The 27,868-nt window shown below is 49.7% G+C and overlaps 7 protein-coding genes across 7 annotated transcripts; 1 reads left to right on the top strand and 6 right to left on the bottom strand.

Annotated features, from left to right (window-relative positions):
* Positions 1 to 661: 661 nt before the first annotated feature.
* Positions 662 to 3,933, bottom strand: EURHEDRAFT_415675 (M1 family metallopeptidase). The gene is made up of 3 exons (XM_040782759.1): positions 3,439 to 3,933; positions 992 to 3,362; positions 662 to 928 (listed from the first exon to the last, which is right to left on the bottom strand). The coding sequence occupies exons 1-3, from the start codon at positions 3,813 to 3,815 to the stop codon at positions 800 to 802; spliced, it is 2,877 nt and encodes a 958-aa protein (XP_040635941.1). The 5' UTR covers positions 3,816 to 3,933; the 3' UTR covers positions 662 to 799.
* Positions 3,934 to 4,293: 360 nt separating this feature from the next.
* EURHEDRAFT_415674 (high affinity methionine permease) lies at positions 4,294 to 6,749 on the bottom strand. The gene is made up of 5 exons (XM_040782758.1): positions 6,169 to 6,749; positions 5,877 to 6,108; positions 5,370 to 5,823; positions 4,881 to 5,308; positions 4,294 to 4,829 (listed from the first exon to the last, which is right to left on the bottom strand). The coding sequence occupies exons 1-5, from the start codon at positions 6,269 to 6,271 to the stop codon at positions 4,430 to 4,432; spliced, it is 1,617 nt and encodes a 538-aa protein (XP_040635940.1). The 5' UTR covers positions 6,272 to 6,749; the 3' UTR covers positions 4,294 to 4,429.
* Positions 6,750 to 7,450: 701 nt separating this feature from the next.
* On the bottom strand, positions 7,451 to 10,484 carry atg1 (serine/threonine protein kinase ATG1; the record flags this gene model as incomplete). Its single annotated transcript, XM_040779283.1, has 3 exons — positions 7,451 to 7,602; positions 7,712 to 10,289; positions 10,356 to 10,484. The coding sequence occupies 3 exons, from the start codon at positions 10,482 to 10,484 to the stop codon at positions 7,451 to 7,453; spliced, it is 2,859 nt and encodes a 952-aa protein (XP_040635939.1).
* Positions 10,485 to 12,018: 1,534 nt separating this feature from the next.
* On the bottom strand, positions 12,019 to 14,720 carry EURHEDRAFT_463069 (putative phosphatidate cytidylyltransferase; the record flags this gene model as incomplete). The annotated part of the gene is made up of 2 exons (XM_040784850.1): positions 12,019 to 14,078; positions 14,135 to 14,720. The coding sequence occupies 2 exons, from the start codon at positions 14,718 to 14,720 to the stop codon at positions 12,019 to 12,021; spliced, it is 2,646 nt and encodes an 881-aa protein (XP_040635938.1).
* A 425-nt stretch (positions 14,721 to 15,145) lies between these two features.
* Positions 15,146 to 17,689, bottom strand: EURHEDRAFT_485435 (diphthine--ammonia ligase family protein). Its single transcript, XM_040785552.1, has one exon. It carries the CDS (start codon positions 17,681 to 17,683, stop codon positions 15,251 to 15,253), a length of 2,433 nt encoding a protein of 810 aa, XP_040635937.1. The 5' UTR covers positions 17,684 to 17,689; the 3' UTR covers positions 15,146 to 15,250.
* Positions 17,690 to 18,487: 798 nt separating this feature from the next.
* Positions 18,488 to 20,637, bottom strand: sebA (putative C2H2 transcription factor (Seb1)). Its single transcript, XM_040777934.1, has 3 exons — positions 20,519 to 20,637; positions 19,903 to 20,464; positions 18,488 to 19,800 (listed from the first exon to the last, which is right to left on the bottom strand). The coding sequence occupies exons 2-3, from the start codon at positions 20,459 to 20,461 to the stop codon at positions 18,599 to 18,601; spliced, it is 1,761 nt and encodes a 586-aa protein (XP_040635936.1). The 5' UTR covers positions 20,462 to 20,464; positions 20,519 to 20,637; the 3' UTR covers positions 18,488 to 18,598.
* A 1,907-nt stretch (positions 20,638 to 22,544) lies between these two features.
* On the top strand, positions 22,545 to 23,244 carry EURHEDRAFT_200382 (uncharacterized protein). The gene has a single exon (XM_040777933.1). The coding sequence runs from the start codon at positions 22,660 to 22,662 to the stop codon at positions 23,017 to 23,019; it is 360 nt and encodes a 119-aa protein (XP_040635935.1). The 5' UTR covers positions 22,545 to 22,659; the 3' UTR covers positions 23,020 to 23,244.
* The last annotated feature ends 4,624 nt before the right edge of the window (positions 23,245 to 27,868 follow it).

The following is a 27,868-nucleotide window of genomic DNA, read 5'->3' as shown; positions in this document are numbered from 1 at the left end:
AAACTTTCAAGGTATATTAAATGCCAATCCGGTATTTCCTGCCCAGTGTGTGCTAGCTGAGTATGTGGCTTTGACAGTTGGGTCGATGCACATTTTCACGTTCCAACGATGAACTCTGGAGATGGGGAATATCGAGTAGAACTATGAGAGCATGTTGAATTGCATGAGAAGACCACTGCAAGCCAGCATGATGAGGCTATTGACAAAAGCTTCTTGCACACCGGTTGTTTGTAGCGAATTCCGCTTACGAAGAACTTGTGATATGGTTCCGGGATCATTTTATTCTGCTCTGGTGCTCATTGGGAGTTTCCACGCCGTATGCTCTTTTACTGGGTAAAGTTCTCCCATTTGTCTGGCACAAGTGTTGCTGGGTTTATAGTGGAGTATTGTTTCTGTATCTTTATGATGTCAAGGGTGACATACTATCATTCAAACCATAATGATCTATGGGAATTCTGCAAGCTAGAAAAATCTTCCTAAGATGAGGTCTCAGGAATTTATCTGCAAATAACGTACCTGACCTGCATGAGAAGTTCAGGAATACTTGGCCAATATCTATCAAACTCGATTATATAGCATCGATATAGCATATGGCAGCTTATCGAAGATAAATCTACTGATCATATCCATTGATAACAATTTCTACGACGGTACTGCCCAGCACGCTCTGATCATCCGAGAATATCAATTTGCTAATAGAGTCGAGATAAATTTGCATTTCATATTCATCATTAAATTATCCATCATCAGCAACTCATCCTCCTAAAATATTGTTCTGCATCCAAGACCTAAAGCAAGCTTACAGCTTCCCATCCCTCAAAAACCCATTAGCCTTAAGCCAGCCCGTAACATCGTCACGGTCCCGCTTAAGCCAGTGGACCTTAGCCCGGATAGCATCGAGAGTTTGCTCGACGGCACGGTCGAAGCCCTGCACAAGTTAGCACCATATCCCACTGAATTGATGAATGGATGATGTAAGGGAAGGACATACCTTAGTATCCTTACTCTCAAAGAAAGTCTGCACATCCTTAAGCTGCGCCTCAGTGCAGAAGCTAGACGTGCAAAGCTGCACAACAGTACCCAACATACCCAGACCAGGCGGCAGACGCTTGTACAAAGTATCCCAGTTATCCTTGACCCAGTTCCAGCGCGCCTCGATACCGGGGACGTGGCTGCGAAGCCCACCAAGAGGCATGTAGATATCCTGGTTCTTGACTTCGTCGCTGGAAGCCAGTCCCAAAGTGCGCTGAATGAGAGCGGAGTCCTCGGCGGCGCCCAGGCAGCGCAGCGCGGTGGTCTTTTCGTCCGAGGTGGGCGCGTTGCGGAAGCGATCGTAGACAACATCGTATTCCTTGGCGCCGCCATGCTTGAGGACGATGCTGAAGACGCTGCCGCGGATATTGGGGTGGATGGCGCTGAGGTCGCCGGCGGCGAATTTGGCGAACATTTCTTGAGCAGCCTTGACCACGGTTGAGTCTTCAGCGGAGCCGGCGCTGGCGAACATCAGGGCCTTGAATTGTTGGAGGATGTGACCGTCTTCTTCGGAGAATGTCCAGCCCAGTTCGTGGGCCTTGGTGGCGACCAATGAGCGCTGGAAGGCCTTGAGGGCGTCCTTGGTCTGAGTGTCCTCGAACAACCAAGCGGCGCGCACAGTGCCAATGCGGGCCAGGATCTCGTTCCACACGACGAACTCGGACTCGCTGTCGAAGCCCTTGAGGAGCGACAGAAGACCAGAGGTGCTCTGGTAGCCTGAGGCAGCAAGAGCACCGGAGTCGGCAATCATACCTGCGCGGTCCTCGACGGTCAACAGACCCTTTCTGGCAGCCTCTCCAAGCTTGGTGAGACGCTCGGGGCTGTATGAAGCACGGTAGATGGCGGAGTGGTCAGCGTTGAGCTTGAAGAAATCAAGGTCAGGAACCTTGAACTCGCTCTCGCGCTCCGTCAGCATCGTCTCCTCATCGACACCCTGCTTAGTACGCAGGCCCAGCGAGATAGGGTAGAGAGTGGTGTCCTCCTCTGGACGGACATCACCGGTACGCAGGAAGCGGTTCTGCTTCAGCTTGATCGACGAAGTCTCGGGGTTTTCGGTCACCGAAACGACAGGGAAACCAACGTGCTTGGTCCAAATATCCATGACAGCTTGCACAGGCTTGCCACTGGCATCAGCCAAAGCACCCCAAAGATCACCAGTCTGGGTGTTTCCATAGGCGTGCTTCTTGATGTAGTTACGGACACCTTGCAGGAAAACATCCTCACCCAAGTACTTCGAGATCATGCGCAGCACAGACGAACCCTTGGAGTACGAAATGGCGTCGAAAATCTGGTTGATATCCTCAGCACGCTTGACAGGCACCTCAATGGGGTGACTGCTACGCAGCGAATCAAGAGACAGAGCACCCTGCAGGTTATCGATGACGTAGGTCTGCCAGACCTTCCACTCGGGGTAGAAGCTGTTGCAGGAGTACCACGACATCCAGGTAGCGAAACCCTCGTTCAACCAGAGGCCATCCCAGAAGTCCATGGTGACCAAGTTACCGAACCACTGGTGGGCCAACTCGTGCTGGACAACCTCGGCAATGCGCTCCTTGCGCGAAGCACCGCTGGTCTTCTCATCCAGCAACACATCGACAACACGGTAAGTGATCAGACCCCAATTCTCCATAGCCCCGGCACTGAAATCCGGCACGGCAACCATATCCATCTTGGGAAGCGGGAACTCGTTGTCGAAAGCCTTCTCATAGAAAGCCAACGTCCTAGCTGCCAGCTCCAACGAGAAGCGACCATGCTCAATATCCTGATCAGGAGTAGCATACACCCGGATAGGAACACGGAAGTTCTTAGTCTCAATATAGTTAAGATGACCAACAATAAATGCCACCAGATAAGTCGACATAAGCGGCGAAGTACTGAACTTAACAGCCACCTTACCGCCCTCAACATCCTTCTCCTCCGCAACATCCATATTACTTAAGCAAGTCATACTTTTATCCGCAACCAGCGTGATCGTAAACTTCGCCTTGAGTGCCGGCTCATCAAAGCAGGGGAACGCCCGCCGGGCATCCGTTGGCTCCATCTGCGTCGAAGCAATATATTTCGTCTGTCCATCGCTTGTCTTGTACGACGAGCGGTAGAAACCAGCCATGTTGTCGTTCAGCGAGCCGACAAAGTCGAGCTTCAGCTGGGCGGAAGTCCCCGCGGGGATAGTATCCGAGAACTTGACGGTAGCGACCTGGGTGTCTGCGTCGATGGAGACATCGGGGTTAGACGCAATGACGGAGCCCTGAGATAGGACGGAGGCCTTTTTGATGTCGATTTCGTTCGAGTTCAGCGAGATCGAGGTGGTGTCTTCCGTGACTTGGAGGCTGCACGGTGTTAGCTACCCCACCACCACATAGCTATAGCTATAGCTTAGCTCAAGACAAGAACAAAGTGACATACTCAATAACAACACTCCCATCATAAGTAAACTTCTCAAAATCCGGCTCCAAGGTCAAATCATAATGCACGGGCTTAACATTCGTCGGCAACACCTCACGACCCTGGATGGTAGTCGAGCCCGAGAGCTCCTCAGCACGGCGGGTGCCACACATCCTGCGATAAGAACAGTAGCGTTTCGAGGTATGCGAGAGGGTGGAACGGCGCAAGACGCGATTCGTGGCGGGATAGGTAGTAGTCGAGGACGGAGTAGTCTTTGTTGAAAGAGAGAATGTGGATGAGGGGTTGAGGAATGAGAGCGAAAGCGGGCGACGAGAGAGCGGTGGCTGTCTTGCTGCGTTGAGCACCAGCGGTAACCGCGCGGAGGAAAAGCGACGCATGAACTGCGGCGGAAGGCAGAAGAAGAGGAGAGAATGAAAAGAAACGAGAGGTTATATACGATACACTATAATACAAAGAAAGAGAGCAATGGCAAGGCAATTGGCAATGGACAATCTCAAGATGAAGCTCGAAAGAATTGAAAAATTGAAGCACGGAACAATATCAAGCTAAAACAGGTAGGCGGTGAGTAATATATGACAATACCTGACAGCCTGTATTAGGCAACATGGCAGACACGCTATTCCTAAACTACCCTAGCGTTAGAGGCGGACGATGCTTTTCTCTTCTTTTTTCCTCTGCTTTCTTCTTCTTCTCTTCTTCACATTCTAAACCAAGCAAGTCAAAAAACAGTATATGCCATATTTTCATTCATGGCAGATACTGCAACCTGCCAATTGCTGGCAGTACTTGCGAGACAGTCCTCCAGCCAGTTTGAGGGGTCCATGAAAAATCTACGTGACTGGACTTCCATAGATGGCTGGGACATAATTATTTTATCTCATCTCATATGATATCCACATTTAAATTACAATTATGCTCTCTATGTACTATTTTTCGCTCATAACGCCATATTATCTCAAAATGATAATCCGAAAGAATAGAAGAAACAGGGTCACGAAGAACCCGCCTGCGACAACGGCAGCCGCGTGAAAACACTTCTGGACCAGCCATCAGCATCCACCACGGTCTCCTTGACCAACATGTATTTCCCAAATTTGGGCATCAGGACCGCCCACACCAGATAATACAGCGCGCCGAAGGCAAAAATACCGATCGCGACCACGCAGTGCAGGTAGTAGGGGAGGTCGTTGTAGACGCTCTGGCCGGCCGAGGGCGGCACGTAGGGTGCCACGACGAGGTAGCACTGGGAGAGGAAGAAGAAGACGGTGACGGGGAGGGTAGCGCGGATACCGGGGTTCCAGTTGGGGAAGTGCGTTTTCCGGTTGATGTAGATCCAAATGAGACCGGCAGAGACGAAGACGTTGACGATGGAGAGGGGGTAGGAGATGAGGCTGTGATTGTTAGTCTGATATTCAGATCGCATTCTGAATGGAAGAACTCACTTGACCAAGAAGTTGTATGCATCACCTGGCGGAGGTGCCAACAGAATAATAATCGACACAACCCAGTGCTCGAAAAGACCGGCAGCAGGCGAGTTGAAAGGCCGGTTGCTAGCCCAGATCTTCGAAAACGGCAGGACACCCTCACGACCCAATTCTTGGACAATCCGACCCTGAGAGAAAATAACAGAAAGCACATTGCCAAACGCCGACAGTGCGACGAACACAGACATGACCTTCTCAGCGCGAGCACCGAACATGTTTCCAAAGAAAGCCGCCGCAACAGTCTGCCCCGACGATAAGAATTGCTCCTTGGGCACGGCAGCAAAATACGCGATATTGCAGAGCATGTAGAAGATACCGACAGATCCGATAGCCATCGGGGCGGCGATCTTCAACGTCCGGACCGGGTTCTTGGTTTCACTCAACGCCTATTGTGCGACATGCATTAGCGATAAACTCTGTGGAAGCATGTGCAGCAGTGCAGCTTACATAGTTCGCGTTCGAATATCCAATAAATGACCAGATAACGTTGTACAACGCCATCACAATACCATATCCACTACTCGTCGTGCCCTCGAACGCATTGCTGAAATTATGCGGCGGGTTCTCAATATGCATATGTCCAGCCAACGCGACCCAACCAGCGACAATGACGAACAGGATGATAACCAGCTTAATGACACCGAGCAGGTTCTGCAGTCGAAGACCCCATTTCACCGCGAACGAATGGACAAGGAATGCAGTGGTGAGACAGGCCAATCCGATACCGCGTTGGTTCCAGCGACCAACCTCGACATCGGCGGCGTTGAGGATGTATTCACCGAAAACGACACTGTTGCTGGCGGCCCAACCCAGCAGGACGGTATAGGCAGCGTACATGGCGGTAGCAAGGAACTTGGGCTTCTTGAAGACGTATTCGAGGTAGTTTTTTTCACCACCGTTCCTATTCCCGTATCAGCTCAATCCACAAACCGTCCAGGGAAAGCAGGAACATACTTAGGAATAGCAGTCCCCCACTCCAGATAAACCGCCGTTCCAGCCATGGCAATCAACGTCCCGACAACCCACATAATCAACGACAACCCAACACTCCCCGACAGCTGGAGAATAGTACTCGGCGTCGCAAAGATACCCGTACCAATAACACGGTTGAAAATCAAAAACGATGCACTGATCACACCAATCTGGCGACGATCTTCAGGTGAAGCTTCAAAGACATTTCCCTCATCTGCGCGCACATGTTAGCCTCAAACTCGGACCTGGTGGTAATAAGTGAGTGGCAACATACAAAGCTGCGAAACACCATCAGCCCTACGCGGCGCCTCATCAACGGGCTTTGCGTCAGGGATAATGCCCTTCTGGACACTTGACTGTGCGACGGGGTCCTCCATTTTGCTGTGGCTTCTTTTTTTTTCCCTTCTTTTTGCTTATGCGTAGGAACAAAAGCTGGGGCTAGCAGCTATATAGCAGCTCAGCTCGGACAGCCGAGAACAACCGCGATGCAGATGGTGTGCTGGGCCTAAATGTGATGCAATCGCTGACGGCCCTAATGCCTCTTCCTTTCGATGACAAGGTTGTTTCTATTTCTTGCGACAATTGAAATAAAAAATGTAGATGTAAATTTGAAGGAGAGAAAAAAAAAAAAAAAAAAGAAAATCCTCGGCTGTGTTACCGATTCAACGAACCAAGAATGGAAGCTGTCAATCTCATTCCGTGGCGAAAATCTCCGAAGCAAAGTCCAGACAGATCCGATTAGGTTGCGAAATGATGAAAGAAGAATTTAGTGGTCAGAAGTCCGAATACTATCACAAGGAAAGAAAAAGAGAAAAGAAGTTAAAAAAAGGCGTGACCCCATGAGGCAAAAGCTGTCAGTTCGGCGATGGCGCAATTTTAGACCAAGAAAAATCAGCCCTTTTAGTCTAGCCGGAACCACTCCACATCTCGGCGACACTGCCAAACCTCTCGGGACCCCGATCACGCAATTCTGTCGGCCGTTTCAGCATTTCAAGCAGTCAATGAACTGTGGTTATTCTCGGCGTCTGTAAGTGGAAACTCAGACGTTGACATATCACGTGGTACAGATCTTGATCTTATCTCCAGTCACCACGTTGTTTTCCCTGCAGATTCCAAAAATAAGCTCAGATTTGTGCTATGTACAACCGCACTAATGTACTCGTATCAGTCACCGGTCAATCCGCCGGTCATGTTCATTGCTATCGGATCAATCTGTATATATCTCCCCTGTTCCCAAACGCCATGAAATATTGGATAATCGCTCCCTCTCAAAACAAAAACAAATAACACCTGGTGCCAATCGGATATATGATAATGAAATGGTCAAGGAATCACAAACACAAATTCAGAATGAAGCAGGAGCGGAGTTTGTGTCCCAAAGAAACCTCAACAGCAGAAAAACCGCCCATGATCGTATCTCGTAAAAACAGTAGAGCCAACGCCAGAACATAGCGCCCTGTCAGCTCTGTAAAAATCTCATTAAGTAAACCAGAAAAACAAAAACAAATCAATATGAAAGTTAAGGCCACTTGAAAGTGGCATGCGATGCAAATTCTTCACTTGGGCGGCGTTGCGCCCACGGTGGGCGAAGCCACGGCCACGTTCGATGTAGGAGGCATCTTGCCAGTGACAGGGGTTGGTGCTCGCTTCGCCATCAAAGAAAGCTTCTTGCGAAGTGCTGCCAATCGGCCCCGAATGCTGGAAACCACTGTAACTTAGTTAGATCAAAGCACACACAATTTTGGGGCACCAAAAAAAAAAAAAAAAAAAAAAAAAAAAAAAAAAAAAAAAAAAAAAAAAAAAACTTAAAAACTTACATTTGACAACCACTTGCCTGTCCTCCGCTTGCATCTCATCCAGAATAATCTTTTCATCGCTCGGAGTACCAGCTGCTCGCGACGATGATGGTCCCTCCTCCTCGAGCACCGCTTCCAACATGCGTATAGCGGTGACGTATGCAATTTCGCACCCGGGGAGATCTTCACCGGTAAGCTCATTGATGGCAGCCGCTCGACTCATTTCCAACGCGCGATCGTACATCAGTTTCTCTGCCGTCACGCCAGAGCTGACCATCACATCCACAGAGCCAGCGGAACCAGCAGACGAGGCGATCGAGCGATTGCTTGTCTGGCCGGCCAGTCGCTTTTGCCCTTCGACCAATTTCAACCGGACAAACTCTGCTTTCTCCAAGACCTCGTTAAAGCGACCCCGCACCCATTGGACAACATTGTTGACTCGAGTTCCTACGGCACCACTGGTAGGATCACTCGACTTGTCAGCAAATGGGTCGCGGTTCTTGCGTGACCACCAGACACCGGCGATATCCATGGATTTGGCCAATTGTGAAAGCGCCTTGACGTAGAGTACCAACGCTTCCTCCGCAAGAGTCACAGTGGCGTCAAAGGTCAACCCAGTATCCGCGAATTCCGAGCTATCCTGGTCAAGGTCCGGTGCATTAGGCCTCATGCCCTGTTGTTCGATCTGGGCCGATGGTGCCAAAGGAATGAGCTGTTTGTACTTCACTTCGGCGAAGCCATATACAACATCACTACGGGTTGCACACTCCTCAATTACTTGGACAGTCTTAGTATCTTCATCCAGAGCTGCGTTGGTTTTGGCACCATCTCCAACAATTAGACTACCTTGAGCAGGGTAGGCTGGAAATGGATTGTACCCCAGGGGAGGCGACCGTCCACTTTTTGTGGTCGTCACTGGCGGGGAGAAGCCCATCCCAAACAGTCTCCCACTGGCCATGTTAAGTGCCTTCGAGATGGCCGATGTTGCTGACGTAGGGCTCTGGCCGTACCGCCGTTCATATGAGCCCTGACGGCTGTGACCTGAATCCGCACGTCCCCGCCCCGGAATTATCTGCATGGCCTTGCTGGTGGGAGGTTGACCGGACGTTCCTGTGGTCGTCGCACTTGGTGCCGTCGTACGACGAGACATAGTACCTTGCCCCGGACGAGCATAACCCTGGATGCGAGGACTATGTGCCAACTCATCTGCAAAGGCATTGACCTCAACCGCACGCTTTTCCACTACCACATAATCCCTTTCAAATGCAACTTCCTGTGCAGCACGCTCCCGCTCTTCCCTCGTGCCGTCTGTTGCAGGTTTCTGGCCTTGCGGCACTTTCTGGGCTCCGGTCGGAACATTGCGATCGACGAGTTCCTGACGGGCCGGAGCGGTAGCGGCGGAAATGGGCGGCGGTCGTTGCGGAGGGGTCTTTGCACGTGGTGGCTCTTTGGCAGCGGATGGAGGCCTATCAGCACTTCCCATTCTCCGCATCGGTGTAACGCCAGGAGGTGTCGCCGACTTCTGGCGAGGAGTCGGTGGCTGTTGAACCGGTATCGGCTTTTCCGACGGTTCCTCTCGCGTGGTCGCGGGTTGTGTAACTTCCTTTTCACGCTTAGGTTCAACTGGGCTACTAGGTCCAGGACGGGATTCGGGTCGAGGCGCTTGTGGCATAGCACCGGTTTCGATAGAAGAACGACGACGATCTGATGTATCGTCGAGTACTAACCCAGGGATAGGCCCTTTGATGATGTTGTTCTCGAAGAAGTCGTTGAAGGTCATACGCTCCACTGGATTCCGCTTGAGTAGGCCACGGATTAGTTTCTTGACGTCGTCGCTCGCCGGATTTTCTTCAGGAAACTTGATCCTATCATCCCCTTTCTCGATCTTTCGAAGTAGTTCCACATGGTTTGATGCTCGAAACGGTGGTTTCCCGACCACCATCTCATAGAGCACAGTACCAACAGACCATAGATCTGCCTTGGCATCGTACTTCTCATATCGAAGAATCTCAGGAGCCATGTACAATGGGGAACCACAGAGGGTTTCAGCTAACGATGTGGCGGGAAGGGAGCGAGCAAAGCCAAAGTCTGCAATCTTGAGCATGGGCAATGACTCAAGACCAGTTTCTGGATTAAATGAGTCCTCGCTGCCCTTGAAGGGAACAACTTGGGCAACGCCAGCCCGGTAGGATGCAGGAGCTGGACAGAGAAGCAGATTCTGCGGCTTGATATCACGATGGATAAGATTCCGGTCTCGAAGGAACTTGAGGGAGCTAGATAATTGCTTGAGAAAATGACGAACGATGACCTCGTTGAGAGCACCACCCCGGGGGTTGGGGTACTTGGCTATCATGTCCCGTGTATACCGATGCTCCCCGAGGGTGTCCCGCCGTTTGATAAACAACGACAGGTCCCCGAGGGCACAGTATTCCATAACTAGATGAATATGAGATGTTGATTCATGGCAGTCGATAAGAGCGACGATATGAGGATGATAGAGGCCCTTGAGAATCTGAATCTCAGAGTAGAGATTCTCCTTCAACTTCCGGTTCAGCTTCGACAGGTCGACCGACTTGATGGCGACATAGGTGCGTGATTTCTAATGGAGTCAAGCATATCAGCATCTACCCATCAATCTAGCAATAGAAAGCAAAAACACACTCACCGTGTGCACCCCCTGGTAAACAGTAGCAAAACTCCCGCGACCAATCTCATCAAGCCTTGTGTAGCGACCAACGGGCATCTGAGCCCCGGAGGCGTCTCTTGGCCTCCTCGAGTGATGCGAAGAGGCCATGAGTGAAGATGAAGAAGGATAAGAGAAATGTTCTCCCTTCCGATAAGCAAGAGAAGATGAACACTACTTTCACACCCCGAAAGAACACTCCCAACTACCTCAGCAGCGTCAGAAACAGCGGCGCCGGATGATAACGGAGGCCCATCAGGGGAAACAAGGGTTGGGGAGGATGAGGTGATGTGTAATGCCGATCCAAGAACCGAAGAACCGTCAAACGATGAGTAGTGGAAGTGGAAGTAGATGGGGGATGAGGTCGAGGTGAGTAGGGGAAATGTGGGAGGGAAAAGAAGCTACCTAGGTAGGTAGAGGCTGGGGACCCGTGGAACGAGGAGGAGAGTCGAGAACCAAGAACGAGTACGAGTAGTAGGGTATATATGAAGCCGGAGAAGCACTGGAAGACAACGCGCGCAAAGCCAAACAACAGTACAGTGGTATATGATAGAGAGAGCGGTGAGGTATCGAATCGACGAGGATAAACGGGATGGTTGATGGTTGATTGGTTGGTTGTACTAGTAACGAGTATGTAGATAGATGGTAGGACTAAGGCGACTTGCAGGAGAAAGTCAGTAGATAATTCGCTGATAAGAGCACAACGCAGAATGTAGGTATTTTCGGGCGGCTTAAAGGGGGGAAAGAAATCACCAACAAGTACTTATTTATTAGAGCAAAGATGAGCTGACCTGGTCTAATGAACGCTGGAGATGATGTGATGGAATGTCGAATCTGGGGGGGGAAACGGCACTGGGCCCAAGGAACAACAGAGTGTGACTGCGTGAGTGACCCGGGGGAGGCGATAACAGTGGGCAAAGGCGGTCAGGAGGGCGGCGAGTGATCGATGATGTAATGCTCTCTCCCTCACAGGGTGTGTGATTATGATAATAAATAGTTCAATATATCAAGAATATCAAAACGCAAAAAAGCATAGAAAAGAGGATAGAATGAAGTTATGAAGAATGAAGGAGGACGAACACAGGGAACATGGCCTGAGGCCGGAAACGATAACGGCGTACGACGATACCGATACAGGGCGGTCTGTTATCGATTAGATAGAGCTAGCGGGCGATCGCGGGTAACTTACAGTCACCACCCGTAACTCACCCGTTTTTGAAGCTGCTTCATCAGCTGATCTTCAGTATTATCCCGTATTACCATTACTAGTGGTATTGGATGACTGATCCGCACATGACTCACCAGGTGACTGGCGTGTTATACGGGAGAAGTGTAAAGCTGTGCCAATAATAGTACAGGACAATAAAGAAGAAAGAATGTGAAACAAGAGATACTTTCATTCTTTCATATATGAAAGGAACAAAAGCATGGATTCTGCCATGTCATCCACATCAACGTCTAGACTCGCGGAGCCGCTGGATGCACCAAAACTCTCTATCATAGGCTGTGTCGTTACCCATATCTGCAACTATGAAAAGCAGACAAATCAATCGATCATCACTGCATCACGCATCGCTGAATCCAGACCAACTCCATCATATCAGAAAGGGTAAAAAAGTACTTATATATGTATTATGTACACGAATCAAACTCCAAGCCCTCGCACCAACAACCATAACACTACCGGGACCACTACATTATCATTGCATCCTGTCAGGATCGCCTCGGTCGCACTGGTCCCTCCAGCTGCCAAAACGGCTTTCAGCATAGTCCACGTCCATGAAAATGGTTCTTCTTGTCCGTTGACTGGCCATCGGCCAACAGCCAACCAAAGCCGTGCACACATCAACCCGCAGAACACAGCAGCCGCAAATGCACCACTACCCTCGAGAGACTTCCCTCCGCCCCAGAACCATTTCACCCGACCGTATCGTCGACCGATTAGTGATGCCGCTGCATCTCCCATCCCGACGCAAATGACGCCGCTGACCATGCTAACGTCCCGGGAGAGCACGCCCCACCCGGCCCATGGGCCGTCTCCGGTGCGGGGGATATCGGCAAGGGAGAGCCAGAGCGGAATCGAGCATCCGATTAAGAGGAATATGTGTGAAACGATGACTGGTCCACGGTGGTCACGGCCGTCGACGTAGGGTGCGAGGAAGTGCATCAACGGTCGAGAAATAGGTGGTAATTGAGACGCCCTGAACAGGTCCAGGAGGAGGAACATGGCTAGCACGGTGCCCAGAGCAAGGGAGCAGAACGCTGGGTCAATGAAAATTGTCGGGAGGAACATCAGCACCATCATACCATGGAACACTTTGCGCCGGGTATCGACCTCTGCAATATTGCTCAGTCTAAACACGATCGCCATGCCAGTCAGGAGTACTGTGAAGCAGTATGCGCTGACCAGCAAGCGCGTATTGGCTTCCCCAAAGGTCTCCTGTCGTAGGTGTTCCACGCAACCAAGCACACATGATGAATGCACCTCATCCACGTCCAGGCGAGCGGGTAACCGAATCCATCCCTCTAGATTCCTTATGACCACCCAAAACCGGAACAGGGAGAGATTCCCAAAGAGATACCCCAACCCCCAGCCAAAGGGCTCGTCTCCGCTCAACGCCTTCTCTGTCACATATTTCCTAACAGGGCCCATAGCAATCCCCAAGATAGTGATATAAATATACGCCGCGTAGAGCCACTTGCGAACAGTCGCCTGGGGCACCGTCATCGACAGGAAAGACGCCAAGCCGGGAGCCATCAAACGTTTCCGCCGACCTTTAGCCGTAGTCCTGGCCTGCGGAATATTCTCAACGGTAGAAATAGTGTGCCGTCGCTTATGTCCAACATCGACAGGTCTGACAGGTCTCTCTTGTACCCTCTCAAAGGACATGAGGTTCCCGGCCAGAGGCATTTCAAGAGTCCTGCGCGACTTTAACGGAGGAAGATCCTCTCCTTCCTCACTATCCGACGTAAGCTCCTCCAGAGACCCAGTTCGACTCAACTTCTCGCAAACTTGATGGTCGATGAAGTTCAGAATACTCTTTGCAGTTTGCGAATTGCTCGGGTACCGCCGGAACTTCCAACTGGGAATTCTAGCCAACGCAACCTCCCAGCTAAGAACATGTCGACAGAAAATGAAAATACACAGTCCACCTAGCCATAACAGTGCTTTGAGAATCTCCGCCTGAGGAGACGCTGCGAAAAGATAAAGATTGATAAGAGCTGTCGCCAACAGCTGCAGCTCTGCTGGTAAAAGACTCGTAGCGAGTAAGAAATCAAGAATGGGTATCAATGCTTGTTGCAAAGGAAAAACGAGAGCCAATGCTTCCGAATCAATGCCGTAAAATGATAATGGCTTGGGTGGCGCATCTCCCCAAGCCAGATTCTCAGACACACAGAGGGGAATCAGTGTGATCAGCCAGTGAACTACACTGCAGCCATGGTCCCACGCACGTAGTGGAATAACCGGCGTTGGTAGCGACGAGAGGCCGAGCAGGATGTTCGGCAGTATTAATACAGGTCTATGATGCGACAAGGAAAGTGAAACGAAAATCGGAATCAGGAGCGGATAGATTAGCGGCGCAGGATCAAAGCTGGCAGGTATCGAGAATGAGGGGAGTTCCAATCGTCCAGATCTCCATCTGGATATGCGAAATGGATACGCGGCATAAAGACAGCTCACCAACAACCCATACGTAGAAATCTCTGCACTCGTCAGCCAAACCAATCTCGCTCCCAATCACATAACCACAAATACATACCCTTCCTCCAATCCCACGCAACCACCTTCACATCCACCGGCCGAATCACCACCGCACCAACAGAAGCCACCAACGCAACCTCCAACACCCTCCTCATAAGCTCCACCGGTTTCCCCTGCGATATCCCCATATTTCCCCCCCCTGCAGCCTTCGCGACATCTTTCTGGCTTCGTGCCCTCACCCGCGCCAACGACCGTAACCCCGGAACCGGTACCCACAACTCCCCGTCCTCAACAACGCGCAACCCTTTCCTCGGCCGAATCGGCGGGGCCGGTAACCCCTTTAACACGCCGGTGCTCTCATCGTCTGCTTCCGTGCCGCTATCGCTGGACGTGCGCGACCAGACTGGGTGACGGGGTCGTTCGGTTTGGCCGTGGCCGGTGCGGTGGTAGGGGTGAGGGGAGCGAGAGAACGGTCGGAGGAGGTCGGAGTTAGGTATAGGTGTTGTTGTTCCTGCTGTTGTTGCTGTTGCTGTGACTGTCGATGGAAGAGGGTCAGGGTCAGGGTCAGGGATAGGAGAAGGGGAAGGAAAACGAGAAGGCGATAGTCTGTCTTCGTTTTCGTCGCGATTTAGCGGAGAGGCCATGATGCCATTCCTTGGGGCGGATCTTCGTGGGTTGATGATAGGCTTATGTGGGATACGTCATGTCGATAGAAACAGTAAAACTGGAACTGAAAAGGATATTAAACAGAGAATAATATCGCGATAACAGAGCGAAGATAGTAGTGAAAGGGCTGGTGAAGGAGGCGAAGCTGTTATCATTAAATCAAAGGCGGAAGTGTGTTTCGCTTTCTGCCCTATCAATCACATGCTTGACAGTTGCTATTTTTGCTAATTTTTTCCGGTTTGACAGTTTAGATAGAATTCAGGTCAATCTATTATGTTGATCAGGCACAGAAATTATGCATTCCAGACGATCGGGTTCGTCTACCGGTTTCAGCGTGCACCGGTGCCGGCATACCGGACAGGTATCGAATGGAACCTGATACTGTCATTGCAAGCGTAGAGCTTGGAGTTCTCGACTATAAATGCGTGATCGTGGTATGGCAATGCTTGGCTGCGAACCCAGAGTATACCCATAGAAAAACCACCCATAACAACAACCTTGAAAATGGCTACGAACACTTCTGTATAATAACCCCACCCTTCAACCTCCTCCCCTCCCTCCCCCAAACCGACAAACAAGGTATAATCTGCCCCGGCCACACAAACCCTTCCTCCAACACCTTCGCCGTATAAAGTACCATATGCTCCTTACCCTGACCCTGGCTATAAACCCGCAGAATCTCCTGCAGACTCGATTCCAGATCCGATTCAGAACCTTCACCGATCTCAATGCAAGTATAGTCTAGCCTCTTATCGACAGTGGTAGTGGATGTATCAACACCAACGCCGATATCCGAAACGGACTTATCCGTCATCACGGCCACATCCTTACAAACGCAACCTAATCCCTGCCACTCGACATCGCTGGCTCGCGGTAACCCGGAGATTTGCGCTGCAAGGAATGGAGGGATTGTAGTTGTAGCTGTATTCGTATTTGTATTTGTATTTGTATCGGTGGGATCGGGTTTCTGCAGAATATCGAAGTTGGGCAACCCCGGCGCAGATTTTGTCGAGGATGTTTGCTCGTATGCGTATTCCCTGCGGCCATATTTGAGATCCCATGCATCAAGGGTTGGTTCGTCATCGTCATCCTCCTCGTCATTTTCTTCAGGACGCATGTGCATCTTCGCCCATGTTTCCCAGGCAAGTCGGGCTTTGGTTGGGATGTGATTCTTGTTACCATAATCATCATCACCCGTCAAAAAAGCAATGCCCCCAACCCACCAATCAACCTGCATGGCCGCGCCGATTCGCCACAGATGCTGGAGCGCGAGAACCGCGCGTAGAGCGTATTCCGCTACCCATGACTGCTGTATTTGTTTATGTTGTGACAAGGCCTCCCAAGTAATCATTTCCATATTCGCCGGCTCAAGTGGGATCTGGCCGGCAATGTACACCAACTTACTCGATTCCTGGTCCGATGCCGGAGCCGGAACCTGGACTGAGATGGCCTGCGAGTACGGTCCAATATTCGCGGGTGCCCAATATGATCGTGACTGAACATGTAATCCCTGTCGCGCATCCCGCGGGCCAAGATCAACCACATAAGAAACCATGATATTGACTCCGCCGGGAAGGGCATTGCCGCAGGCCACTGTTGCTCTGGCTGGTGGGTTAGGCTTTTTGAATAGAGAGACGTAGATATTGTTCATGCTTGTAAAGTCAGTCATTGAGCGGAGGAGGACGGTTGCAAAGACGATGTCGTCGGTTGATCTGTCACTAGTAGAGGATAGGATAGATTGGACCTTTGCTGCGATTGCAGACATCTGCTTCCCAGCATCGGGGCCGGCTTCTGGTGCGCTGAGGTTGGATATCGTCCATAGCCCACCGTTGCTCGTCTGGACTGGTTCACAGTGCCATTGTTTCGACGCTCCTGCTACTGGTGCTTCTCTTTCTTCCTCTGCGGCAAAACTCAACCCATCAAGTAACGCATCAAACTCCTCATCCAAAATCCCCGGCCTCCTCACATTCCCGGGCTTAACCTCATCATCGCTCTCCTTATCGGCACACTTCGCCCCCCTCAGCCCCAAAAACCCAACACCTCCTTCCCCAGCTCTAACCTCCCGCCCCAGCACCTCAATCCTCCTCTTCCAAAGAAAACTAGGCCCATCAACAGCAAGGCTCTCATACTCACCTCCCTCACCCAATACCGCCCCCCTTACACCCCCCGCATCCGCCTCTGCAAAGCGCCTCATCGCCTTGATAATGCGTCCTCTCGTCGCGGAAGAGGTACTAGATACATCTTCCCAGAGAAAACTCTCGTCGAGGCCTCCGGAGGCCACCTTGATGATTCGTGCTGAGCAGTTGATGGCGGCCATGTCTTCTAATAAGCCTGCGTCTGCGACGTTGGTAGATAATGCGGATGCGTCTCGCCGCTCTGCCGGCGGTGGTAAAATTGGATACTGCCATAGCCACGCCAATGGTACCAGGTGTAATCTTGCAGCAACATCCTCGATACGCGTGCGCTGGTATGTAGAGAGAATAGCTCCCGCGGAGACGGCGTTGGCTTCTGGGTGGGCTTCTTTGACTTTTCGCAGAAGCGGGATTAATGACTCTGTTTCATCTCCCTCCCCTTCCCCTAAACTCTCATTCTGATTCCCAGAATTATTAGCGGTAGAAGCATTTCCATAAACCCTCGCTGTATCCACCGCACCACCGCTAATAACCCCCCGATAAAGCGGAATCTGTAGCGCAGTTTCATACAACGGAACCACACTATGGCCGATAGTCTGATACATGAAACTATCAATATCTTCTTCCTCATCCCCGTGATCCTCTTGAACACCCGAGCCATCTGGGGCAGAGGTTTTGGTTTGTTTCGGGTAGAGATTGGCCAGCGCAACCACTTTATGGCCGTTGCGGATACAGTGCAGTATTGAATAGAGAGAGTCTTTGCCGCCTGACACCAGGGCGATCACGTTTAAGCCGTTTGGTGATGACATGGTTGGAATGTTGTGTATGGTGGTGGTGTCGGGTGATAGTAATGGTGATAGACAGGCGGGGCGGAGAAGATTTTGTCTCTCCGAGTTCAAAGTGATTGAGGTTAACGGGTTTAATTGAAACAGTAGAGACAGTGTGTAATGGAGTCAGTTAAGTCTCATATAGAGGATCGTGTTCTTGCGACTGCGATATGTGATGCGAAAAAGATGATCGGGAGAACTGGTTCCGCGCCGGTGGTCTCGAATAGACCACCGTACTAGACTACAATACTACTGAGACAGCTCCGCAGGCAAATCATTTATAAGATACAAAAGATAATATGTAAATGCTGGATGTATGATTTGATGCAACTATCAAAACAAGGCCCTCTTGGGCATGGATGACTGGGAAGATAATTAAACGGTACACATGTGACCAGCACAAACAACAAGATAAAACACACAATATTACATCAATATAAAAACAGAAGAATGCAATGTAAACGAGAAGTGCCAAGAAGAAAAAATTGTACACTGAAGTGGAAAAAGGAAACAGATGAGAAAAAGGAAAAGAAATGTAAAAAGAATCATCCCAGGCCACCACCGTATTGGTATCATCATATGCGCTCTAACAAAAATTTTGGTCCGATCCGTGTGCGCCCTCGTTTCCCTCTGTTGCAGCTCAGGCAACCCGGTCTATGTCTTTGCCTCCAATGACCGTATATGCAAAATGTGATAAATGAAAAAGGGGACCAACAATTGTAAACCCTCCACTTGGATATAAAACCAGTGTATGAAAATGAACAAGTCCGTACGCCAACCCGCAATAAAAAAGCCTCAAGACCGATGAGAAGATACTATGACTCGAAAGTCAAGAAAACAAAAGCTCCTGGTCACGTAGCGTCATCAAGAAGTAAGCAGCAAACGAAGACAGATAGTTTACTGGTCGTCGCGCTTGCGCTTCTTCTGCGAGTTACGTCCCGAGGAACCAGCGTCAGAAGAGTCGCTGGCGGTCGCTGCTTCGTACAGGACCGCGCCCAGTGCGTTCGGATCATGATAATGACCAGTCGCGTCGCCAGAGTCCATAGCACCCATGACAACAGACTGGCCGCCGTGGGTCCGGGCATGCTGGGCGAGGTTGTCGCTGCGCGAGAACTTCTTGCCACACTCGTTGCACTCGAAGGGCTTGTCCTGGGTGTGCAGAGAGCGGTAGTGACGCTTCAGGTGCTCCTGGCGACGGAAGCGACGCGAGCAGAGAGAGCAGACGAAAGTCTTGGACGGGTCATCCGTGAGCGACTGCTTGCGACCCCGACGGTTGACGGAGACAGGAGCGGAACCAGAGTCAGAAGAATCGGCGACCGAGCGGGCTTCAGCGGCAGGCTGAGCGTTGGCAGTCACCTGGGCCTTGTTGTCTTCCGACTCGCTCTGGGTGGAGCTGGAGCGCTTGACAGGCTTGCGGGAGTTGGTGCGCTGCTTCTTGTTACTCACTTCCTCAGGCTTCTCGCAGGCATGAGCGTGACCGTGGGCATGAGCATGAGCATGAGCGCCAGTCAGGTCAGCACCGTCAAGGAAGCCAGCGTGTGCGACATCCTCATCTTCCAAGCTGTGTTCGCTGAGGAAGCCATCCTCTTCGAAGCTGTAAGCCGCAACACGCTGGCGCTTGTCACCAGCAAAGTAGGCGTTGTTGCTGGGGTGGAAGTCGACCAGACGGTTAACAAACTCATCCTCAGAGTCCAGGTCAGAGAAGCTGTCAAAAGTCGGCAGCGAGGTAAGAGGGTCTTCAGTGGAGCTTGTGAAGGTAGGAGAGGGGTTCTCATGGACAGGCAGGGTCACTGCGGCAGCGCCATCAAGAACAGACTTGGGGTCCTCCTCCTCGCAAGACAGAGTCGGCAATGGGGGCAGGTCCGAAGCCGAGCCAGCGATTGTCGACTCGACGGTCAACTCCCGAGGGTCACAGAAGTGGGTGGTGGCAGGCTCCACCGGCAAAGCAGACTGCGATTGAGCAACCAGACCAGTTTGAGCCTGGGGATCAAAGCTCGAGGACACGGGCGACGGCGACGGGGAAAGAGACGGGCATGAGCTGTTGGCCGAAAGCAAGTCGGAGCTCTGGCTTGCGGTGAGCGAGGGCGGGTGGATAAACACTGCATTGCCAAAATAGGTTAGCGGCCGCCCCAATGCACAAATCGCTTAAGTACCCAAAGCACGTGCGAGAATCGCTGCACCAGGGAGGGAAAAAAACATACCTGGAGTCATCGGAGGAGAGTCCGACCGCGTCCAATCGGCGTTGGCCAAGATTTCGGTGTGGACTTCGCCCTCACAACCTTCCTTGACACCCTCCACCTTATCAAAAGCGAAAAAGGTGTCCGAAATCGGGGTGTGTTGCGCACCACTGGTCGAAGGTGGGCTACTGATGGAGCTTCCGGAGGCGGAGAGCGGTGGGGTTGAGGGGAAACCATAGAAATCAGTGCTCACAAACCTGGTGTCGAGCGGCATGAGACTCGAAGATCCTGGCTGGACGACAATGGTGGGCTTAAGGTGGGATGGCTGCGGCGATGCAATGGGGGTCATATTCATGGTCCCCCGGAAAGCGTTGGCGGTCGCCATTTGGTGCATGTTCATCGCGGGCTGGTAGTGTTGGTCGGGAAGACCGTGTGCTTGCTGCTGAGGGTGTTGGGGGTACTGCATCTGACCATAGTAGGGCTGCATCTCGGATGGATGGCTGGGGTAGTGGGTGTGTTGTCGCTGCGATACGTCCGAGGGATAGTATGCGAACGAGGTAGGAGCCATTGTATATGTTTCCATTGTCTGGAGAGTTAGTCAGGTCCGAACTATAGAAGTAAAAGAGATATAGGTACTCACGATGTGAAGAGCAGAACGACGTTCTACTCCGATATTATTAGGTATAGATAGGGTGTTAAGGTCGAAGTATTAATAGTGGTTGATATAGTTTGTCGACAGAATGAGTGTGTCGAGTATGCGAATGAATGACTGAGGGCGCAGAAAGATTGATGGCCCTAGTAGTAGTAGTAGTAGTAGTAGTAGTTGTTGTTGTTGTTGGTAGAAGAGAGTCAAGTATATATAAACCAATCTCTCAAAACAATCTATCTTTTCTTGTTGTTGAAGTGATAGATCAAAAATGAAGGACAACGAGTCTTGTATAGACTTGTAGCAGGGGTGGGATGGGGGAAATATAAGAAACAATGAAAGAATGGAACAGATGATCTGGAACGAGAGGGAAGAAAAAGAAAATATAGACCACACGCCCTAAGAACAGATAGATAGATAGAGGGAAGAGAAAGACTGAAGTAGTAAATGAGAGACAAGAGACTAAATAAAAGAAGGAAGAAGGGAAGAAGGTCGAGAAAAAGAGGACGAGCGCAGATAAAGAAGTGTTCAGCGCAGTCAGACAGAAATAAACCCAAAGCCAAATACTCCATCAATCAAACCACCAGCGGGGAAAATGAGAGACAGGCCCGATGGAGACAGTTAGCATAAAACGAGTGATTGATCTGCCTGTGCTACTGATATTGGAGTCGAATTAGGTTGTACTTTTGTATCTTACTGTAATGTACGGTATGGTATGTATGTGTACCACCAGACCCGCAGTGGGTCTGGTTTTCGCAACCAATAGAAAGCACCCGATCAGCGGGGATAGCATCATCAGAGCAGCGCCCCTTTGTCCAATCACAATTATCCCTCGATTTGGGCGGCAGGCAGTGTCGAAAGCTCCACTTAGCCTTTCAACCAATAGTAAAATTACATCCCACAGACTAACCTTTTCTTAGTCTCAAGAGCCATTCTCGGACAACTCACTATTTTGGGAAAAGTGTTATGGAACCCAAAAAGAGCACGAGGGCCCATGGGGCGGGTCCTTTGCCCCATTTGGGCCCCAAGTCAAATTCTATGGGTGGACGACTAGTCGGGTACGCTTGGTCCTCAAATTGGTAAATGCGGAGGATGGACGTGGGAGGGTACGTATGTGTATTGTGTACTCTGTATGAGAGAAAAAGTCACTGCCACTCTGTCGCAATTTGAGATGATGTTTTATTATTTAGGGCAGAGAAAAAAAGATATTGCCACCCGAAACTACCTGTAGAGTGTATGTATCCATTATATCAAATCTCAAACGTGGTGGTCAAATCCTGAGACCAATTATCCGTCAATGACAGTGTGCCATCCCATACTGATGTGTGAAGAGGTCTCATCACTATCCTGCACACTGCATCACTGCATCACTGCATAACCATACAGGAGAGTCAAATACCCAGTGGACCAGGGTCAGGAGACCGGGATCCTGATGTGTACTAAATTCCATATCTGACCAATAAGAAAACCATCTGCAATAGTAGCACACCGCGCATAATTTCCTGACCAATAATGCTCGACCCGCCGAAAAAAGAGGCTGGCAGTCGGTTAAGCTAATGTGCTAAACACCGCGGCCGGGTCCCATCCCGTCCGCATCTTGGGGTACGGACAGGCTCTTAACTACAGGAGTAGTTATCGTCATTTTGTTCGTTGCCGGGCTGATTCTAACATTTCCGCGATCGGCGCCCTAGTCTAGTAGTACTCTTTAGAGATAGAAAGGCTGGATACCCATTACGGAATAGAACAGAATTCTCGTCGTTGTCGACTTTCCCTAGCGGCGAGATCGTATATCGCCCAGGAGCAACTAGTGGTAATTCGAGAAGGAGCATACAAGTTTATCCGGGAACAAGAGCTACAAGTACGTTCACATGATCGATGCATTACCGAACGAATGATAGCACGCATAAGATAGCACAACTCGACAACGGCCGACACAGCTTAATATAAAGGAAAGAAAATACCCGCTATTGAAGTTTACCGCCTATCGACCTACCAGAACCGGGTTAGTTCGGCCTTAATACTAACCGCTGCTTTGTATGCACGTCCTGACTCTTTCTTTTTCTGGGGAAGTTATCAATTATCAGCAACACTGACTCGATTTTTTATACTTTCTTCAGATACGGTCATACGAGAGCATGCAATGTGATTTCCAACTGGACGGTATTTTATTTTTCGGATCTTCGGTTTCTAGGCAGACACACAACAAACAAACAGAATGCCTCACATTTGAGATGCGACCTGTCCCTCGGTCTACTGCAGGAACCGTGCGGAGAATCTGTCAGGCTACCCTGCCCTTGCTTATGTATCTTTGTGTAACTGCGTATTATTTATGTGTATGCGTACAAATATACATTTTGAAGGAATGCGTATACTCTGTGCATATAAATAAAGAAACGATACATAATATGCATGTGGCCTGTCAAAGGACGATGCACCGTCGATTCACCGTTGGATGGTGGAGGATAGGCGGATGGCGCATGGATGGGTGGTTATAATCCCTGCTTCGGTACTTGCAATCGACCAACGGCACTCTGTCTTTGCCAACGCTTTACTGTGAGCAATCACATTTTCTAGCCAGTAGGCTCAACGGTTACAACCGGAGGCGGCTATCGATAACGATAACACTGTCCACAAGAACTTTGGACTATACACTTTACATGCAAATTGTCACGATGCAAGGGCGACTGTCAGAGATGTCACATATGTATTCAACCTCTGCCTCAGCCTCAAACACACGCATCTATCTGTCAGCTCTTGCAGAACTTGGCTTGATATAGTCAGCAGCAGCAGTCCTCGTTTACTTGATTCGTACTTGTGTGTTAACGGAAGCCGATAAAGAAACAAATAACGCAGTCTCGGCTGATAAAGTTCGGGTTCCTGTACATCGCTCGGCAGTGATTGGTCCGCCTATGGCTAGTACCTTGTGCCTGACAGCAACCGACCCGACCCAGGAACAAAGAGCCAGACTTGCTCGGTACCAGTATCATAAGCCGAGTCCTGATCATTTCTTCCGCCGTACCGTAGTACTACTACTTATTAATCCATAGTATAAATATTCTATAATAAGAGCCCCATTATAGCTACGGAGACGGATTGCTCAGCTCGATATTCCGTGTGGATAATCATTTGCAACGGAACCCGATCCCCGACGCTCCAATGCGGCTTAGCCCCGCTCCAGAGGCCTCCCATATTAGGAATTAATAGTCATAGTCCGCAGGAATTAATATATGCATGGAAGGGACAAGCGACCTTCGAGAATCCCAGAAGAATTTCACTAGTGGCAGCGCCGGCGTAGCAGCTCTAAGAGTATGGAGTATCGTACTATATGCGTAGGATTTTAATAATTAAAATGTTTCCGAAGCATTCTAGACGACTTCGATGGGGTAAAATAGAGAAGACTCCATTAATCGTCTTAACGGTTGCGTTATTTAGACGACCATATTATTGCATACGCTATAATCTCATGGGAAGCCATTTGCAGTCAATGCGCACCCATCGCTCGCCACCGGCGTGGTTGCACAGACTTGGGCCGACATGTCCCGAGCCTGCCAGGCCCGAATACTAATTTGCCAGGTACAAAGAGAAGCGGAAAGCGGGCGGGAGTCAGGGCTGGCCGACCGGAATTTCTTTCGGATGGGGCCCAGTTGATATCAAAGCGTGTTCTGGACCGTTATCAGCCTTTTCCTTACAAGAGACGCTGAGATTGCATAGTACTCTGTACAATCGTACCGATTCAAAGAAGACCGTGCGGATGGCTTCGTAAAAAACTTCCCCGACGAATCAGGGTGCGCAAATTCCTTCAAACTTCATACGGAGTAGGCTCAGTGTTCTATCCGTACAGAGTAAATGGAATTCTGGAAAGAGTAAGAGTCTTGATTTTTGGTCAGAATAGAGTTGATTCTATTGAGTTTGGCAAAAGAAACATGCTTAGAGTAAAATGTAGTATTTGAATTTACTCTAACGTCGCTTGAACCAGATGGATTCGTATCCTGGTTATTATTTGCGGTTGGAATACGGCGACTAGTTTTCGGGAAGCTTTTTCGATAATGTGGAACTCCGAAATGCTTTTACGGACTTTCCCACACACTCTGGATAACAATAACTTGCTGAAACATATGATCCTCACGTCAGTAGTGGAGATGAACGACCTCTTGAGTCAGTTTCCTGTCCTGTTTATGGAGGTCTCCGTACGGAAGACTCCAGGGTAATACTCCATATGGTGGTTTGCAATTGGCCTGATGGGCAACGGTGAGACTGGATTAGGAAGGTCCAATTTGACCAACGGGTCTGTCTCCATACCAGATCAAGGATATATCGTGGGCCATCATGGAGCCCTCCGTACGGGCGCTGATGTGCAAAATATTCCGAATGATGTAGTTGGGGGGCCTTGTATGGGGGAGTTTATTTGATAACGATGCTCATGATACTCAGGAGGATTGCTGGTTGACGATGATGATAGTGGCAAAATGACTGGCAGATAGATGATGTGATAGACTTTGCCCCGGATTCTAATTCTTGGTTCATTAGTTTACTCAGTATGGATTATTATGGAATACTGAGTTTGTTAATGTTCTACATAGTACAGAGTACATAGCTGAAGAATCTGCACCTATACAGATACGGAGTACTCGGTACAGAGTACCTGTACAGTCTGCAACCAACTGATAACATAAATCTGAAACGGCTACGCGTCGTCAGTGGCACTAGTCGCCGAAGATCAAAAACTAGCGTGTATAAATAATTTGCACAAGCCGCTGACTCAGATAACGTGACACTTGTGCACTGGCGGCGGACTCTCCCGCCGGTGTCGGCCGTCATGCCACCAGGTTGCCCGTGCCTGACAGTTGAAACATACAGGGTACTCCCTACAGGAGTATTATTATGGTCTTCATATCAATCGGTATCATTCACGGAGTTCTTTCTCTTTCTGACATCCGGTGCAATTCATTCATTGTTTACTCTCATACTCGCACTCTTGTATTTACATAGTACTCCGGAGTATGCACTCCATACTCCAAACTAGCGTAACCTTGCCGGCGGAAATGAAATCGACTTGCCGATGTCCCACTTGCAATATGCTAACTATGTACGGAGTATGCAGCGTCTTACCATTTCCAGAGCTTAACTTAGTTGCGCGCTAGGTACATACCGAGTCACTAGTCTTCCGGAACATGCTGTAGATTCCGCCATCTATATAGTACGTGCTCTGGACTCGTTATGAATGCAGAACTACAGATACCATGACCGAGTCCCTGGGATGAGGAACATTCGTCGAAAGTTCCGTTGCAATCTCGGAAAACACTGGTGCAACTCTACCAGAACCTAAGGACGAATTAGCGATGCGCCATATATAAAATCGCTTTACCATACTTATATCACTGTATCAATTATCAATATGAAAGGGCATCCAAGCCGCCATCCATAGCATGATATCCAACACGTGCGTACCCGTTACTTACCACCTTATCCATACAGTAACGGACAGTAACCACGGTACCCATCCTCCATCCCCCAAGGTCCTCTTGGCCCAACTATCAAGCTCCCCCATTGGCTGCGATAACGGGGTCTATACCCGTTAGGAATGAGGGTCTGCTCCCGTCTGCAATTTGGGGAATCTTTCGGTACGGTAACGGATAGTACCATGTGAGTGTATTACAGGCCAGTACGGCTACTGAAATACATACGCGGGACGATGATAATGTTGTTAAAGGTCCTCACGATGACGCTACGGAACTCCAGTCTTTAATGATTAGATGATTCCTGTGGATGTTAGGCGGGAATTTTCATCCACTATGACGGAATTCAGTTTCTTTAGGTATCTTGCAGGAGCACGTGCTGTCATACTGTATTGCAGAGTACTATGCAGCTCTTATCTCTGTCTGCTTTGTTTGGTATGAAAAAGCAACGCCGGCAATATTGCACCATTGACCATCAGCACTGCTCTATCTCCTCCCTCCCTTCTTCTCTCTCTCTCTCTCACCCCATATCTGTCACTGCCAACGTGCTGGAAACTTTGACCGATAAAGCTTGAGCATCTTACATACAGTCACACTCCCTCTCAAATCTATGTCTAATTTTTAGTACTGGTTTCATCTTCGGTCCTGGGTCCTCAACTCTGGCTCGGAGCCATTGTGCTCTATCGGATGGAATGAAAGCAATCTACAAGTCCGAAGTTATACAAATGATGAGTACCATGGTAACTGTGCAATTGGTTCCAATGCGGAGACCCGATTCCCCATCTCAGTCAGGAAAAGCTCATCAATTTGGTACTAACACGACTCATGGATATGGATCCGAATGAACCTTTTGCAGCACCAGAGATCACGCCTCCCGAATCGACAACGTGATTGGAGAAAAAAGCAAATACAGAACCAGCATATATCTCTGGTTCGCAAATGGTCGGGAATAGTGGGAATGATTTTGTCTCCGAACACCGTTCATCGCAATAAGAGTTTAACCTTTGTGTTCTGTTTTCTATTATGTTTACTATGGAGTATATGTGTGGTTTTGAACCAACCAGATCTTGCACATCGGCGGGCGGCCGAAATCGCATCGACTATCCGTGGTTGTGGTCGATTTTCTCCATTCCCCAGCTGAAGAATCTCGCAGTCTTCCGATGTTTATCCTCGCGGCAGCTTGCCGGTGTGTTATTATGGGGATAGAGATGGATATGAAGTATGGATACTGTGCGGGTATGGGTACTCTGTACGACCGTACGAGTATGGCCTGATGGTAGTGCAACTCGTTATGCGCTCTATCCATTGCACAATATATGAGCTGCGATGGAGACGGATCACGCCACGACCAATTCCGAAATCCAAATCCACGATGGAGCCATTTTTACGATGGTGACTATGCACAAAGACTGCATTGCTTTTTTTTTTTTTTTTTGGTCCTTCGCTCTAAATGTTCCCAGCACAGAACATCATGCGTACCTAGAGTACGAAGTACCTGAACTATCGTGCCTATCGTGATCGACGAAAACCGGGGCCCATTTCCCGGGTCTTCCCAAACTGCAGTTCGCCCAGAAAGGTACGCGCTACGGCGACTACGGCGACTACAGCGAATATGATACGGTGATACGGGAAGCACTGAACTAAACTCTTTTCCTCGTGACGAGAAATAAAACCTCCGTGTGGCAGTCCATTGGGCGCGGAATTCCTCTTTGGTAATAGTTTATTGGGGGCCACAATAAGAAGAGAAATAAGATTTACACCAGACCTTCGGATCCTGGATCCTCTGCTGGTCAAAGTCAGGGCCGACTACAAAACTTCTCTTTTGGTTATGTATTGAGTTGGGAAAACATGGAGGATCACCACGCAGTAAAGTTTTATTTATTTATTT

Source organism: Aspergillus ruber (assembly GCF_000600275.1).
Source record: "Aspergillus ruber CBS 135680 unplaced genomic scaffold scaffold00028, whole genome shotgun sequence".
Taxonomy (NCBI): domain Eukaryota; kingdom Fungi; phylum Ascomycota; class Eurotiomycetes; order Eurotiales; family Aspergillaceae; genus Aspergillus; species Aspergillus ruber.
The sequence above is the reverse complement of the archived record's forward strand: the minus strand, read 5'-3'. Positions and strand labels throughout refer to the sequence as shown.